Source organism: Rutilus rutilus, assembly GCF_951802725.1.
Source record: "Rutilus rutilus genome assembly, chromosome: 18".
Lineage (NCBI taxonomy): Eukaryota > Metazoa > Chordata > Actinopteri > Cypriniformes > Leuciscidae > Rutilus > Rutilus rutilus.
This window is the reverse complement of record NC_140231.1, coordinates 21501119-21519781: the sequence shown is the minus strand read 5'-3', so window position 1 is coordinate 21519781 and position 18663 is coordinate 21501119. Positions and strand designations below refer to the sequence as shown.

General features: G+C 39.4%; 1 protein-coding gene across 1 annotated transcript in view; it reads right to left on the bottom strand.

The window, feature by feature from the left end:
* Positions 1 to 244: 244 nt before the first annotated feature.
* The window catches only part of nnt (nicotinamide nucleotide transhydrogenase), a 39546-nt gene continuing 21127 nt past the window's right edge, over positions 245 to 18663 (bottom strand). Inside the window, exons 13-22 of the mRNA XM_084387000.1 lie at positions 17633 to 17778; positions 16231 to 16426; positions 15552 to 15785; positions 14132 to 14292; positions 12685 to 12864; positions 11621 to 11780; positions 8781 to 8862; positions 3930 to 4048; positions 3731 to 3846; positions 245 to 1814 (exon numbers count right to left, since the gene is read on the bottom strand). Of these exons, the coding sequence (XP_084243126.1) occupies positions 1674 to 1814; positions 3731 to 3846; positions 3930 to 4048; positions 8781 to 8862; positions 11621 to 11780; positions 12685 to 12864; positions 14132 to 14292; positions 15552 to 15785; positions 16231 to 16426; positions 17633 to 17778 (1535 nt within the window). The 3' untranslated portion in view covers positions 245 to 1673. The remainder of the gene's footprint in view (positions 1815 to 3730; positions 3847 to 3929; positions 4049 to 8780; positions 8863 to 11620; positions 11781 to 12684; positions 12865 to 14131; positions 14293 to 15551; positions 15786 to 16230; positions 16427 to 17632; positions 17779 to 18663) is intronic.

Genomic DNA, 18663 nt, shown 5'->3' with positions numbered 1-18663 from the left:
TGAAAGAACCCACATGGAACTGATATCAGAGCAACCATCTCAACCCTTAATTCTAGACATAAACGGGAGGAAAATCCTCAGGTAACCATGAAACTGACAATGGGTAATCACTGTCACTTGTGCGCAGATATTCACTCATCAGAAGATGCAAGTGGCTTCTTCAACAGCCCAATCTAGGCATTGTGGTACCCGCAACCTTGAAGGCATGCGATAGTGAGAAATGAATGATCGTTCGTGCCATCGGTTCTCTTATCAGGATGTTTATTAAGAGGGATGTTCTGTGATACAGTGAAGAGAGAAAAAAACATTTCACAGTATGACATTATTTCCTCACCATGGCACAATGAAACATCTCAAGACTGTCTTCCCTCCCATGTATTGCGTCAAAGTAGAATTATCAAAGCATCCTTTCTACGCAAGAACCTGTCTACACAAACATATCCTGAAGAGGCGGGAGGGAAAGCTAAACTCTGTATTAACCCAAATGATGTTCGAAAAATACTTCCTTTCCCTTGCAGCAATTGATTCCCTTACTTTTCACATATTCAAACATTCCTGAATCAGATGATATTCAGCATCTAAGCTGCAGCTTATTTGCAAAGAATGATGTACCTTCCTACATCCACAAAATCTACATCGAGGAACAAACTACGTGCCCAATGCAGCCCAGCTAGAGGTGAACATTAGCGGAGGAGTGTGAGATCGGGAAGGTGAGGGATTGTTTTGGTCGAGTTGAAACTGTGGAGAGGTAGGGTCGTTGTAATGGTCTGGTTCCTGTATCTCATAGGATCTGTTCCATTAAATCCCAGTAGGTAAATTACAGTACATCTGTTCAAATCCCTGTCAAATACTGCAGAGGATTACTGCTGGGAACAAATTTGCGAGGACAACAGGGCAGATATACAGTAACTACTCATAATAACATCACCACTACAGTGACATTCACTTGAATTAAGAGTGGTTGGGGAATACAAATCATGTTATGGATGAGCCATAGGTGTTTGGGATTCTGTGCATACATTTTTAGTGGTATTAGCTAGGACTTTACTTCATCTCAGCAGCGATCCTTCAAAGATTTGTGCGGGGAAATGTTGGGAAATGGTCCTCTGAAGCTGCATCTAAAAAGGTTGATTGCTTGGTTGGAACACCACCAAATACCACCAGCTGGTCACTTAATGCACATGGTAAGTTCACAAGATAAACAATTAAGCAAGAAAAAGGGAAAAAAGCATACAGTTTGGAGTAGTCTATGGCTTTCAAACTAATTAGTGTATGCCAACACATATGTAACATGTATGCTAACACTACCACCCTGTTTCTAAAAACTGATTGCTATGCTATATAAAAATTGAACTATAATACATACAAAACCAGATGAGAACTGGTTGGCTTTATTTATTAATGCTAATTAATGTGATGCTGCAATGCTTTTCCCCCCTTTTGGGACACCCAAAAAAAAAGAAGACATTTAATGAAAAGAAAAATAAACAGAAGTTCTGTAAATACAGAATAAACTACACATCTACAGTTCAATAATGAAAATGGACAAAGTGTAATTAAGAGCTTGATTCTATTAGTGCTAATTTATATCTAAGGGTTTATTGGGTTTGTTCGATCTCCTCATCTCTGTGACTCATCTGGTGCAAAGCAAGGTCAGATCTTCTCTTTTCCCTCTAGCCCTCACGGACCTTGGCAGACAGAGCATCACAAGTCTTCTTGGCATCTCCCAAAAGCATGGATGTGTTTGGTTTATAGAAGATAGGGTTGTCCACAGCGGCATAGCCAACTCCCAGAGATCTTTTCATCACGATGATCTGGAGGGATGAAAACAGAGGTTGATGCATTTTGTCTAATTGGGGAACAAAGAACGGTGCTTTATGGAACAAGCTAGAAATTTCACATTAAATAAAATCCTGTATGTCGCCTTGAGCCAGCTAATACAATCTGTTTCAACATTATATCTGTGAAAATATTGGATGCACCTGCACATGAAGTGGCAGGGAGAATGGCTTTAGGATTTGTACAAGAGGGCGCAAAAAGAGTCCAAGCTTCCAACATGTAATGGCTATTTAAATATCTGCCATTTGCAAAATTAAGAGTCATTAGTGTCTCAAACACCAGTTTTTAGGCTGAGCCGTTTCTGGGAAAATCGTCGAGAGCAGTGCTTTGATTGGGAGCATCTGTTTGGGAAGGAGGAACACTTGGTAATTGAATAAGTAAAACCAGAGAGGAGAGCCCTTGCCGCTGGTCTAGCTTTAGTGTTATTCAATACACAAAGATATTTGGAACGAACTGACCCTCATCTTGAGACTTCAAAATCAGCAGGCGGATCCTTGTAATATCATCATCTGTCCCTCAAAAGCCCTGCAGATGTTCGATGCCAGGCAGGTGATCGGGATGGCGTTCAAACAAACCCAACCGCTCTTCTCAAAAGAGTCATGTGACCACTTTACCCAGGCTCAGCATCCCCCAGGACAGGACAACATCCTTTTGTTAAATTATTCATAGGGCAGCTGGTTTCATTTGGGAATGAGGTTACACATGAAGGTCTCTAACAAGGCTGGGAGCAATCAGCAGGGTTGGATGTTGCACGAGATTGAGTATAACAAAACCAACATAGACAATCGACAGGGAAACTTCATATTCTGCTGCGCTACCATGTCATCAAGAGCGTCACTAGGTTCTAAGTTGGTCGAGTGCTCTTGTTGAGACTACACATCCAAGTTGCTACAAATAAGGAAGGCTTTAGTTCAAAGCTCTAGTGTTTGTAAATTCCATACGGAATTATGGAACAGGTTAACAAGCTACACGCAATTACTCGTGGGAGAAGACCTACGTATTTACACATTTGCAAACGTCAAGCCCCAGTACTCCAAGTGATTTCCCCAGAGAAGGTCTGGCTACAATGGGCCTGTCATGTGGTGAGGCACACCAGCCCAGCATTTTAGGGAAAGTATCGGTCGGATGCTCTGAAATGTCATCATTCCAGAAAGAGCGAGTCAGCGCTAATGAAAGCAGCGTGAGGCTGTCTTGCTGAAGATACACCTGGACTGTAGCACGGTTACAGTGGGAACCAGCTGTGGGGATGGGATGGAGATTTTCATATCGCTCTTGGTGGGAAAATGAGGGATGGTCTGTATTACAAAACCTGAGGGCAATTCCTACAATCTTGGCTTTTATTCCAGCTAGGCCGCAAAAGTAAAGCCTGATACAAATGGAGTATGAAGTATATTGTGTATATCAAATAATTTTTTTAAGTCTCTTATGCTCACTAAGGCTCCATTTATTTGAGCAAATGCAGTAAAAACAGTAATATTGTGAAATATTCTAATTTAAAAACATTTTTAAATGTAATTTATTCCTGGGATGACAAAGCTGACTTTTCAACAACCATTACTCCAGTCTTCAGTCACATGATCCTTCAGAAAACATTCAAAAATTCTGATTTGGTGATCAAGAAACATTTCTAATTATTATCCGTGTTGAAACCACTTATGCCGTTTATTCTTTGATAAATTGAAAGTTAAAAAGAACAGCATTTATTTAAAATTATTTAACATTATAAATGCAAATAAATTCAATGCGCCCTTGCTGGATAAAAGTATTCATTTCTTTCATCCCCAAGCTTTTTAAAGGTAGTGTATATCGTGTGAAATCAGCAAAAAAAATGATTTTATAAGACTATAATCACATTTAAAGGTTGCCAGATTTGAACAACTAATAGGCTCACCTGCTTAGACTTCCAGACCTCCAAAACAGGCATGCCAGCAATGATCGAGTTGGGGTCCTCCTGGGCTGCTGAGTTAACCGTGTCATTGGCTCCAATTACCAAAACCAGATCAGTTTCTGAAAAATAGATAATGAAAAGCAAGATGACTTTTACATCCCGCCCAAAAAAGGGCAAAAAACACCAAAAATGGATATTATACCAGGGAAGTCTTCATTGATTTCGTCCATCTCCAGCACAATATCATATGGCACACCAGCTTCAGCCAGCAGTACGTTCAGTTGGCCCGGCATACGACCAGCCACAGGGTGGATTCCAAACCTGAACACACAACAAACTCACGATATAGATCACGTGACCTTTTGGATCGCCTGATACACATATGGCATCCAAATTAAGCACTTTCTGGCAGTGCAGGTCAGGATGACTTTTCATACACCATGAGCAGGAGTCTTTGAACACAGTTAAGTAGACGTACTTTGGGGTCAGGCTGTTTGCAAGAGGTTAACAGAGAAGGAAATAAGCAGTGGCTGATGGTATCTTTTTTTATGCCAGGTAGTAAAGTGCATGAGCTCAGGGGAAATGGCTTGAGGAAGATGAGTGGACCCTCAGGGCACGTGGGCAGCTTTACAACTTCACTGTAAAAACAGATCACAGCCAACAGGCTTAGGAGAGAGACAGGAAGTGATGTCCCTGCATTTGTTCCTGCTTTTTTAACGGATGTAAATTTGTGCTCCATTTCTATTTGATGTTTACACTGCAGTTACATGCTTTTAAACCAAAAAGAAACCAATACTACTATTTTCATGTTTAACTTTAACAAAGCCAAGTTACCTCAAAATCCTTTTTTTATATAAATAACCTTTTCACTCTTTCCAAAAGAAACAATAGGGTATTTATCCAAACAGCTTTGGACAGCACAAGGTATGGTTAATAAGTAAAAAAAAAAAAAAAGGATCAACCTCCAGACCCAAGATATGTAAAGTTTTGGGAGATTTCCGCTTTTAAAATCGCTTACAGTGGCGCAGAGCAGAGCGAGCATTTTCAGTTCTTTCCTATGAAAGTTTTGCTTCACGTTCATTAATTGAAAACACAAACTCTACTCCGCGCCAGTGGACACGCACCGCTATGAATGCCTGTGTGCATTTTACATACAAACATTATATATGTGTGTGTGTGTGTGTGTGTGTGTGTGTGTGTGTATATATATATATATATATAGAGAGATTGGCATAACATCATTGAAAGGCAAGCATATTAAAATAAAATAAAAACATTTAAACAAACAGCCACACAGATATTAACATATTCAATAATTTTATTAAAAAAATAAAGTAATTGACCATTTAAAACATAAAAAGGAGGCTCGGAAAATTATATTTCTAAAATAATTTATTTGATATAAAACAACCACATGGATTCCATTAAATAACTAAATAGTAGAATCATCACAAGGGTAACGATCGCAAGAATGAATGTGCACCTTTAACCAATTTACCTCACCAGTCACTAAAACTAGCTCACTTCACTTCTGACCTTGTTCAAATTAACATGTCTGAGTTGTTTACTTTGTAATTAGTCAATTTCCAGAGCATTCAGGCCAATTTGCACGACATATTTACACACTATTTGATCTCATTTACACTATTGTCAATTATTTTCTCTTCGAAATTAAGCCAGCACTACCTCATTGCAGAAAATGTTACTAAAAAGTGGTCTTGTTCAGATGAAGGTGGCTATTTTTCCAACAAGATGTGCCGTGACCACTTGCAAAACAAAGACCACATCATTCTTGCAGTTGCTTTCCATCAAATCCGACATCTGTTCATCCGTTTCCTTCAAGTAAACGTATTTATCAAATAGGAAATGAGGAAAAAAGGTTCAATAATAAACCAAACAGAAATATAATTCAGTGGACAGGCCTCAAAACTTTCGAGACATGGGGTTTGTCCGTCAGCTCTGACGCTGGCTTACATAAGCTGCAGCTGCAGTGTGCGCGCAAAACAGTCTGGGCAGACAATGAGTCCAAGCTCAGCTATCCCATCCAAACCAGCCCGATTGTCCTGCTATTCCCATCACCATTACGCAGTGTTTCGCCACGCTGAACCAACACATGCTCTGAAAATATCTGCGATAGCTTGCGGCCCAAAGGAAATTTAGACTGCTGTGCTTTCCTGCCCAAACTTTCAACCAAATCTTTCCAACTCTACACTGCAGCAAAAACAAATGTAATGATATTTATGGAGAGATAGACAGACACATAATGGGAATGATAAGGAGACAGTTTACACAGTGTCAGTTCTACCCAAAGTCCTCTCAACAGGGCGACAACCATAGCCAATTATCCTGAAGAAAGCGAGGGGGAGAGCGGCGGGTGCGCTACCTAATCTGTCCACTATTTGGCCACCCATCTCCACTTCTAATCAACTGCAAATGCTCTAATTGGCAGCAGCTGTTGGACTCTCAGATCAAACAAATGAACGAAAATGTCCGGTCTGCATCTCTCCTACACAATCACACAGTGCCCGCAGCTCTAGAGAGAGAGAAAACAGGAATCTAGCATTTGTGACAATCAGTCAAGTTGAAATCGTCAATTTGTTTCATTCAGATACCACCTTGTCAGATCCAAGTATCCCATGAACTGCATTATGGGAAATGGTACTGAAGCTCATGATAAAATGGCAAGGAACAATAATCTGATGCAGGACGCAACAGTCTCCATCAACGGCAATGCACTTTTGAGCAAAACTGCACTGCTGACCACTTTGTGACCAGTACTTCATCTCTTAAGCGTACAAGATGGGTTGGCAGCACACCATGACATTCTGGTTAAAACGTGTTAGTGTGTGTGAGTCCCTTCATCAAAAAATACTGAGGGAACCTTTAAGTCACAGATGATGCCATAATTGGCTCCTCTCACTGCCAAGAGTGTGGTGAAACCAGGCTAGTGCTGACAACCACTATCTAGTGGGAACAGGGCAACAAAAGCATTGACACCATCTAGCGAGAGGGCCACAGTGGTCAGCTGTAGCCATACAAAGAGTTCATTCAAATCAGATGCCCATTCATAAAGTATTGGCCACATCTCTAATTTGGCCTTTTTGCTGCTTTTATGGAGAGAAGAGAGAATAGGAGAACATGGGGACAGAAAAAAAGAACGGTTTTGTGAAATGTCACAAGCCAAACTTGTGTTGTCCGTATGAGAACTACAGTTCAATATGTGTTACTATATTTTATACTATGGGACTGTTGAATGTTTGATTCTGACTGGTTTGATAAACATCACTTCACCAAACTATTTCAGTTATGTCAAAGGTTATTACAGCCTACAACAGCAAAAGAACCAAAACATAACATTGTCTTTCCCATGCATTGCATCAGTCATGGTCCCACAGCAGCTAAACTGTATTTTCACAGCGATTTTGCGCATTTATGAATGAACGGCTTCCCGGTCTACTGACCTATGTTAAGACATCTGCTTTATGGACTTATTGACAGCACTTTGGTCCATTCTAATGGTTTTGAAAGTGCTTTATAAATAAAAGTTGAGTTGCTTTAAACATTACAATCCTCATGATAACTTTCGTTAACGTTACATTAAGTAAATCCACTTCAAAAGCTAATTACTCCTGGACATCAATGCCATAGAAATAATCAGAGCGACCGCAAAAACAGAAGTTCAAAGACAATATTCTAAAGATGGCTGCGCCCTTGTTTCTCTGGCGCACAAGGTCTATAGGTTGAGCTGGAAAGTGATTGACGGATCTGGGCGGACCAAACTAAATACTTTGATGGAATGGCATACTAACAATAGGGAATGGACAATAAACTGGGTTTAGAGAATTTACTTTAACATAAATAATAATAATAATAATAATAATAATAATAATAAATAAAAAAATAAAAAAAACTTACATACTTCCCCTTCAAAAAACAAAAATTTCAAAATAAATAGCAAACTTTCATTATAGTATGTGTGTGTCTTACCAGGCTCTTAAAATTGTGACGATGTACTACCATTGAAAACAAAAGTAAAGCTAATGGATCTCTCTCCAGGTATTACAGACCAACTTGGTGGTGCTTAAGTGCGTCCGACCAAGGTTCGAATCTGACTTGGGCCACTCCCCCATCCCACTTCCCTTTCCACCAATAATGTCCGGTCACTTCTTTACAGTCCCATCTTAGAAAAAAAAAAACCTTGGTGAAACATCCTAGGGTCAGGCTCAGTCTTTCCACGCCCTGCAACCTGAGAGGCATCATCGGTACTGTGGAAAGTATTACGTAGCCCGCACCTATCGCTCTGCTGTTCACCGGCTCTTTCACAGCACTGGGAGGCCTGGGGTACACTGCGCTCTCAGATCACAGGGCATTACACATACACTGGAGAGGCAACAAAAGCCCCAGACAATAGAGCAACTGAATGACGATATTCAAAAGCACTCTTTGAACTGGAGGAGTCCGATATGCAGAGAGAAGGCTGCCGTTCAGAGGTTTACCAGACTGACCTGCAACTAGTAGTGAGCCATTTAAACACTCATCCAGCCGTACTGACAAGACTCAGACCCCCTCAGAGAGACTAAAACTCACAGAAAACACACACACAATATTTTTGTCTTGACTTTTGACTTAAAGAGACAGGGTAGAAAAACATCCGACAGAAAGAACATTAATAGAACATAAAAGAACATTAATAAATAACTATTATTATGGTTTATAATATATAATAATGGCTTTAAAATCTTTTACGGATAACGTGTGTTATGGATTATAAGTAAAACAAAGTTTTAAAATAACACTTTAAAGTTCCTCTATGGAAAAAAAAAGCCTGGGAGAGTGAGGATTTGGACAAAGAAAGGAGAGATTCCAAGTGTCAACCTAGTTCAATAATTCATAGGACATTATTTACTAATAAGGGGTGTCCAGCAACTGCCACTGAGATCAATGGGAAATGTTAACGGATAGCTTTCTCCTGGTATCACAGATCTCGTGGTGTCAAATCACAGTTAAACAGTAAAGATTTGAAACCGACTGAAGATGCTTGAATGTTTCTTACCTGACTTTCTTGCCCTGCTCAGACAGTGACTTGACAAGATCAGCAATAGGATACTGAGCTTTCGCTGCACACAGACCGTAACCTGAAGTAAAAGACACACCAATTAAATAAGGAACACACCTAAACATGCATGCATGCATACATACATAGAAAAAAAACTGAAAAAAACCCAGCTGCTACTATTATTTGAAGGTAGGAAACTCCCACTGGAAAACTAATGAACTCTGCATGATCCCTACAAATCATTTTTAGACTTTTAGTAATCATACCTCATCTTTCACAATGTGTCATGTGAATTGATTTTGGCCTAATAAATAATCCCAATTTATAAACAAAAGGACAAATCTGTTTTGAAAGTAAAGCAAGCAAGCGACCTGCTCCATTCAAAGATTCAAAGATAAATAATTAAAACTTGAATGACCTGCAGGATTATAAACAAACAGAAAAGAGAAAATTGCTTCATGTTGAAATGCATCTTTGATGAATCTACAGCACCAGAATTCATAATAATATTTCACAAGTGTTTATTTGTACACCTTAAGTGCACTTTGAAAGCAGCACAGAATAAGTTGAACTGGGACCAGAAAGAGTAATGTGCACTATGCAACAATTTAAAAAGACTTATCAATCTTTCATCAATAAACAATTTAGCACTACATTGAGGAAAACGAATATAAATTCCACACGTCAGTCAGGATTAAGCCTTCTGATAGGCTTGTTACAACAACCTTCAAATCCTCCCATTTAAACAAGCATGTCACAGTGCATGTTGACTAACCCTCCTCACTCCTAATGATTTTTTGCAGCTTTTTTAATTTTTTTTTAAATGAAAGACATTTAATGGTTGGCAAACTTCAAGCTTAAACAGAAAAGTCTTAAATGTTTTCACAGCTGTCAATCACCAAAAGTGACTATGACTACTTAAATTATACAAAAATGTGGAAATGGAAACAAGGCCATTGCTTACTCAGTGTAAGGACTGAGCAGTGAAGGAAACCCCACTCAAAATATACCAAAAAGAGGACAACGCAATGACGGCTGATGGATGGATTTAGCGGTCAATGAGGGGAGAAAACTTAAGTGGGTTCATTATATGTTATTTAGCAATCCAGGGCTCAATAATAAGGATGGTCTGATTGGCCAGGGCCAGTGTAAGAGTATAGTGTAGCTACCATATTTAAACATTTGGGAAGGGCTACACAATACTGGAAAAAGCTGACATTGCGATATTTAATTTTTCTGCGATATGTAAACCATTTTACCAGATGACTTGAATAGCTCTATTTGGAAAGAATTAATCATTCAAGGATGATTGGGGTGATTTTGTAGGGTTTTTAAAGGTTTTTTTTTATTTTATTTTTTTAATTAACATTAAATGACAGGCGGCAGCAGGAATATATTAGGCTGCTCACGGATCCAATATAATGATAATCATCCATTTCTCCCTCTATTTATGTTCACGTAAGCCATAAGCGACTGTTTACGAGGATACTCACAGAGACGGGCATTTTGACACAATTTTGCGTGCATGTGTCCATTCAAGCTCAAATAAACGTGGAAGAGAATGGAATTTGGTGTTCCCTTGCTGTCCGTGATGCTCTGTGTGTGCGCGTCTTCTTGCTCTCAAGTAGTTTAAAATTGCTTGACACGACCTAAAACACATGCAAGTGATAAACTTTTGCTCTGCGATGGTTAAACTATACAATTAATCTGAGAATGCGTTTCAAACCGTGGTGCCAGGTCCGTACAGATGAAACGATCCCTATACTTGACATCCTACATACTGTCTATCGTGGATGTGCACATCGCGATATCGATATCTCGTGAGGCCCTAATTGGGATCCTTAAATTTTTTCTAATTCCAGGATTTTAAAAGTCAAGTTAACATTATCTAGCCGGCCAGAATCACTTTTAATGGTCTTCACGGTGGCTAGGTGGAAGGTGTTGTCCATGAGCACAGGGCTCTCTCAGACATCTTGGCAGTGGCTTAACAGGCAATGGTCAAGAGGGGAAAATTTGGATGCCTCAGTTGGACGGCCATTTGTTTTAAATAAAAGGGGCCGTCTCTGTTGTGCTTGGCTCTGCAGTCTTGTTTACTCTGGACTGCACTGTTTATTATCATTTCTCCTTTTCTTTCGGTTCATATTCCCACATCTAATCGCTCCTCTTTTCCACTGTCCTGTCGCCTCCAAGGTCTTGATGTTCTCGACCTGCTGTCAGACCATAAAACGCGACTATAAAACAGTCTGTTGCGAAGAACAAAGCAGCGTGAGAGTCGCTGCCGTTGCTGGAGGCCATTACGGAGGCCCCTGCTAAGGAACCAGCCACAGAAAAATATTCACTTCAGATATACGAGTCCAACTAAATTATTTGCCAACTGAACTTGTATCAAAGGAAAACACAGTTAAAGTTCATCTGACGCATCTTGCTTGATCAGGCAGCTCTAGCTGGGCAAAAGAAACGTGCCATAAGAGATAAACCTGACATCACCCACCACAGCTCAGCTCACACGAACAATGCCACAGGAGGCCAACCGCGCCGTTCCACAACACACACCAGAGAGTCGAACCCAAATAGAAAGATAAAAACTGGCCCCCAAAAAAACATGTGAGAATTCAAGACCACCTCAAAACAAGTCCCAGCATGCCTCAGGGCGCTCTCTAGGGGGGTTATCCCGCACAGGAGGGGTCAGAAAATTACCAGTGATGTAATGGAGGTGAACCAAGGTTGCTTTAACAGACATAACATAAAGGATCGTTTGAAGTCACTGACAGGACACTCCAGATCTAGTTTAAACCAAGGAGTTTCAGATGTGCAAGGCAACAAAGGGCCTCCATTACCTGGAACAATGATGATATTATAAGCCTCCTTGATCATCTCCACCGTCTGATCCACATTGACCTCCGTGTGGGTACCGATGATCTCCATGGGCTTGCCCGTGCCAGTGGATGAGGTGCCGTAACCACCCAGAATAACGTTTGCCAGGGAGCGGTTCATGGCCTAGCAAGGAAAACACACCCAGAGATTGGAAATCAGATTGCAGAGTATTAAGTCCGCTTCTCAGCAAAAAAAGAGAAGGATTGTGTCAAGAAAATGTGTGTCCATATGACATTTAGACATTATTAACAGGATATTAAGAAGCGCAAAACACAAAATATGATATTTTAAAGAATGTTGGTAGTCAATGTTGATGGTAGCCATTGACTTCCATAGTAGTAAAAAAACAAAACACTATGGAAGTCAATGGCTACCATCAACTGTTTGGTTAAGGGTGAGTAAATGACAAAACTTTTATTTTTGGGTGAACTATCCCTTTAAGCAAGGATGCATTAAATTGATCAAAAGTGACAGCAAATGCATTTATATTGTTACTAAAGTTATTTATATTAAATAAACACTTTTTCAGGATTCTTTTGAATATAATGTAAAAAAAAGAAGAAAAAAGAAGGGCATATAAGTTTCCACATTTCCAAATTTAAGCATTTAACTGTTTTCAACAAACAGTAACAATAATACATGTTACTTGAGCACAAAATCATCATATTAGAATGATTTCTGAAGGATCATGTGACACTGAAGAAATGATGCAGAAAATTCAGCTGTGTCACCACAGGAATTAAAAACGTTAAATTTGTATCAAATAAATGCAGCCATGAGACTTAAAAAAATTGATTTACATTTAAAATAATATATAACTGTAATAGATTTATACATATTTAAACATTTATATACAAATATTTTGTATTTTAAATACTTTATGGCCATGTTTTCTCCAGTCCACAAGCTCTGTCACTTTCCACGAATAACAACAACCACAATGTCTATTCTGACAATCACATTAAGCCACAAACTACTTCATTGAAGAGATGTGAACAAAATCAAACATGGAGTGAACTGAACTTACCACACACATGATGTAGGACAGGATGGCTCCAGAAGAGCCAATGAGGGCACCCACAATGGTCAGCAAGTTGTTGTTGAGCAGGAATCCTTCAGCGCACAGGGCCCAGCCAGAATAGCTGTTTAGCACAGTGATCACCACGGGCATGTCGGCCCCTCCGATGGCGGCTGTCAGGGTCAGGCCCTACAAAGAACAAGAAAAGAGGGGTCAGGGAGAGGAAAAAGGGTGGAGATCAAAGGTTACGGTGATGACAAGTGAGCAAAGCACAACAGTAACTCGATTCCATCGTTTAAACAAAAAGGAAGTCCACCAAAAGAAAAACCACAAGCCCGAGGTATGAGCATTTTACACGCGGTTTGTTTCTATAAACCAAGTCTGTTCATTTAAACACTGGGTGATGATGCAAATAGGAAATGCGATATAGAGCAACATATTTCACACAGATTTGGTTGCAATGGGCTTCAATTAAAGCATGAGGTGTTTGTCAAAACACAGTATTCATTTCTCTCGTCCATGATATCGACCTGTATTATCAAACAATGTACTTTCCTCAGGGAACAGGCTTGAACAAAGTCAGCTACCACACATCATGTAAAAAAATACATTCAAACAAGCAAAAAGATGGAGACTTGAAAAATGTCGCTGTAAAAAGAGCCAGACACCATACTGCAGGTGGTCTGTATGGTTCTCCATACAGAGGTAAAAGGAACTGTATAAAAATGTCAGCTTCCTAATTATTGACAAATGATGAAAGCCTCACGATGCCAATGTTAACTGAGACTCAGGGAGCGCTCTTTCGAAATTTCATGATTGTGGTTTAATTGTATCTGCCTTAATATGGTGGTGTGCTCTTATGGATTATTTAAAACAAATAAAACTAAAGCCAAAGGGAGATGGGTTTTGTGAGCTTAGAGGTTTACGTATGGCCCACCGTTCTGAAGCACTGAACATAAGTTGTATATAGTGTACTCACTCAAAATCTTAATCTCTACATCCTCATATCATGACTAACCAAATGAGCAATTGTATAAATGACTGTCCCTACTTAAGCCAGCAGAAGGCCAATATATTGGCCAAAACAGATCAGGTTATATTTGGGCATTTTAACAGACTGATTTTAAGAATTGCCCCTCGTGTCTTCCAAAACCGACAGTCTTGTCAATGGACAGAGCATATTTTCTGTTGTTTAGTGAATTTAGAGTAAATACTGTTTAATTACGCACTAAATTGTGTGTACATTTTACTGGCTACCATTAAATAAAAGAATAAAGAAATAAATGACACATATATATATACACATATACATATATATACAAAAATAAAACAAACCAAACATCCACATCTGAACTGCCTAGCAACACTCAAGAAATTATATTATAATTTTTTATAAAAGACAATTGCATAAAAGACAACCTGGCAAAAAGATTTTAGAAAGCTGTGAATCCCTTACCATGACGGCAGAGAGTGCAGACACGGAGCCCAGGCAGGTCAGGCCAGTGGTGTAGCTGGGATCAAGCATGTAGGGGATCATGCCGCCCACACTGGCAGCCATTAGGGTGGCGTTCAGCGCATGACGACCAGGAAGCATAAGGGGAGAGGAGTTCAGAAGACCTGCACGAGGAGGAAGTGAAGTGAGAAGAGCAAAACAATTTGAGTCCTGATGGACTCGAAGTGCTGTTTGGGAACGTGAAGCTTGTTGTTGAGTTGAACTTTAAACAAAGGTACACAACTGCATGTCATGTTGTTAAGTGCACTTTAAGCATCTGCTAGCGCTCTGTAAACTATAATAATATGTGTGAGACATATCATCAGTGCAAGATTAAGTATGTGAATGCAGGAAAAACTCAGTAGGAGCCGAATAAATTACACTTACCGAATCAGTTACACACATAACAAGTTAGCAATACAATTGGATTGGGCGATTATGTACAGCATTCTACCCCCCTTTTACACTGAAAGAAAAACTCACAAGGATAAAAATGAGACTTCTAATCGATTTTATCAGTGCAAGCCTGTAGGCTTCAGAGTGGTGGAGGAATGGGAAAGCTCCTGAATATAATGCGTCCCAGCTTTGAGGGACAAGTGGAAAATGACTGGGGGGGCGGAGGGACTAATTAGTGCCAAATTTTGAGAGGTTCCGCCTGGCTTTAAACATGAGGCATGTGTGTTGCACCGGTGGGATGGTGAGTTAACAAACAAAGCCACACCAGACAATAAGGACTTAGACCCATGACAGCACGATTAATAAAAATAAAATGGAATTTCTATATAGTTTAGGGCGATAATCAAATCACAAAGGCTCTGATTTAATTAAGCAGCATGTTAAAGAGTAAAGCGTGGCACTGTAAATGCGAGCAGCTTATGATTCGGTGTTTTCATTGTCTTGGTTCGTAGTAAATGATGCTACACACAAAGAGTTTGAGTCACTTATAATGTGCATTTGGGAAGGTACTTGTAATGAGAACCGCTTATAAACAATGTTTACTACATTTATTTTTTTACTTTTTTTTTCTCTTTATTAAAAAAAAAAAAAAAAAAAAAAAAATTATTATTATTAAAATTATAAATAAAATACTGGGGGGGACAGAACAGAAATGGGTCACCCACATATGAAAAATCTGTCATCATTTACTCCCCCTTAAGTCGTTCCAAACCTGAATAACTTTTTGAAAATTTCTGTGTGTTTGTTTTGGACCCCAATGATTCTCATTGTATGGATAAAAACTGTTCTTCAAAATCTTTTTTTGCGTTCCACAGAAGAAAGTCATTCAGTTTTTGAAGGACATGAGGGCATCTGAATTATGACAAAACTGGTCACTTTTGGGTGAACTATCCCTTTAAGTGATATTATCTAACCAAACAAGCAGGACCTTGAAGTTTGCCGTAAGCCACCAGAGATCCACTGAAGGTGACTCCTCCAATGTAGGTCCCCAGGTAGGCCACAATCTTGGTGAAGTTGGCTGCAGGGTCAGTTGCGAAGTGGGGGTACTCCACCATGTACTCGGCCACGCAGGTGAGCACGGCTGCCAGACCCACCAGACTGTGGAAAGCGGCCACGAGCTGCGGCAGGTCCGAGATCTGGATCTTCTTAGCGATGGTCAAACCTGTAAAGGTGGAGCAAACAAGAAAGGGGAATTCAGGCCTGCTGGTAAGCGGGTCACATCCGATGAAGCGGTGTGTGTGCGTGTGTTGATGTGAATCTGGAGTGCAGGTTGGGGGAAGGGTGTGTAGAGGGCATGTTTTGGGCGGGCTGAGACCTCAGGAAGGAAGCATCTGGAATCAAGCAGACTTCTGGTTTGAGCTGGGGCTGGTCGGGACGGTTTAAACTACGTTCCAGCAGGTTTCCAGGAATAATTAGCAATTTAGATTAGACATGACTGGCTACAAAGAACGATACCGTGCTGTGTGACTCACATGACCTGATGACCATTACCTGGGGTTGCGGGGAAAAATCACAAGGCCACTTCCAATTTACTTACACACACTAGGTTCAAAGGCTGCTGACTAAAAAAGAAATGCACACAGACACGAGCACACACACGTACTCACCAGCAGTGCCACCCACCGCCATGGCCGCACTCATTTGAGCCATGAGCTCAGGGGAAGGTTTCAACGCTCCGAAAGTAGCAGCAATGCCACCGGCCACTCCGATCATGCCCAGGGCGTTACCGAGACGGGCTGTGGATTGTTTAGACAGACCCGCCAGAGCCCCCACGCAGCACAAGCCGGAGCCCAAGTACATCATCTGCACACAAGAAGGTTCACAGGAAGTGAGGATACATATCCTCCAGAATCCATTTCTCTTTTGCATTATTACAACACATGACTAGATTTTCGCTATATTAAGTTGTTTTATGTGGTGGCCAGGAAGTTGCTATTGTGTGAAATTGAGTGGAAATTTAGCATGTTGTTTAGCATATTTCTATTTAGCTGTATTCAACTTTTTTTAAGTTAGTGTCCAAAACAACATTTCTAAAGCTTTCATCTAATATTTACATTATGTCATTTTTTTTGTTATTTCAATTGAAATAATTTTTAATAGTTTGAACATTTTATGCAACTTTGATAAGATGGTCACTAGATTGTGTACCCTTCCTTCAACCATTGTTATTTTAGTACTATTTATATACTATTATAGTATTCATAAATATACTGAATTAGCTTTTATTTTTATAGTATCAAATTTTCGTTTAAGTTTTAGCAATTTTCTTATGTGCTTTTGTCATCTTTTTAAAATTTTCATTTCATATCAGTGTTACTTTTTAGTACTTAAAGCAACACTATGGAAATTTTCCTCTGCGGTCCCCCTACAGGTTGGAAGTGGAATTGTCCATTCCCGCTGTCATAGATCATTTAGCCTATCGCAGCCTACTGTGGCACGCACGCCAACTGTTTATCCAGCACCGGCTTTGGAATGAACGATGTCCACAGACAAGGTAGAGTATGATGCTTGATTAAAGAAAAACAAAATAATGACTATTGTAACGCTTGCAGTAAAGCAAGTCAAATTTGTAGTTTTCTTATGTCTCATTAGAACTACAGAAACACAACCCGATCTGGCAATCTTACATAGTGTGGTTACAGCAGATAAAGGACCGCAAAGCGGAGGCATAAGTGCCTTTCACCCTGTTACGACTTGATGAACCACTGAAACGATTTTGGAAACATTATTTTGAGGTAAAAAAATGTTACATAGTGTTGCTTTAAACAAAAATCAGATATGTTGCCAACTAACTAGAATGTGTTTAAGTTGAAGTTTTTCCATCTAATCATTTTACTTTAACTTTTTCAATTGACAAATTATGTATAATAGTTTCAGTTTTAGTTACAAATGCCTTCAACACAGACGTTTTCATCTTTTATCATCTGCCATGTTGAAAAGTGTAAGTTTGAACCCGAGTAACTCAACTGAAACTCTTCAAATCATGCAGCTTGTTAACTTTAAGCTTACCTGTTCAACATTGTAGCCACTTTGAAGAGCCACCCCATAACCTCCAACAAAAAAACCAGCAGGAAGAAGATACAAGTAGTTGTACTCTGGGGGATCAGTGGGCCGCTTGAACATGTCCAACATCCTCTGAGTAACCAAGAAACCACCTGATCAAACAAACAGATAGTAAGAACACAGTATATACAACTGTACACAATCTTAAGTTGACTTCATCCTAAGCATGCATATTTATTTTTGTATTAATGATATAATATATTATATTTAATACATCAAATTATATTATACCATTATATAAAATGAATAATATAAAAAAGTTCTAATTGAGTTGCAGAAGGATGCTACGAAGACTGACGGCAGTCACTCATCTGCTGCTCATTAGTGAAGTATTTTTAAACTGCCATGTGATTGCATTTACATTCATTTTCCTGGCTTACGCTGCCCTAGCAAAGCAACTTACTAGGACGATTACCAAACCAAAGCTTTTCATTTTAAACTCAGACGGATATCCAGTTTCACTCAAACCTTAGTGACCCGTTCCTCTGAGGATCCCGGTAAAATAATTAAAAAGTAAATGCACTCAGACGGTTGAACACAATGTATATACAGCATTAGAAAGAACGTTCCGTTTTCCCACAATTAAATATGAAGGATATCCAGACATTACAGTCGGGGCCAAAGAATAAAATATGTTTTCATTCCTGTCATTAATGGAGCAGGTTCACCATAAATTCCTTGTCTTTTATTGAAATTAAATTGGAAAGGGCAATTGTTATTTTTTCCCTGCATGCACTTGTAACAATAAAAATGGTCGAAAAAACGAAGGGATAGGAAAAAGTGACCAGAATGTCCATATTTCTAACTTCCAAAGGTTTATGGTTAATGGGACTGCGGGACGAAACATGTATGAGGAATGGAAATAACAAAAAAACATCTTTCAACTGAAATTAAACACCTGCCTTCTGAGAAGATAAATATATAAATTCAGACACTTTATGCGCTGGAACACATATCAAAAGTTGTTATTGTAGCAT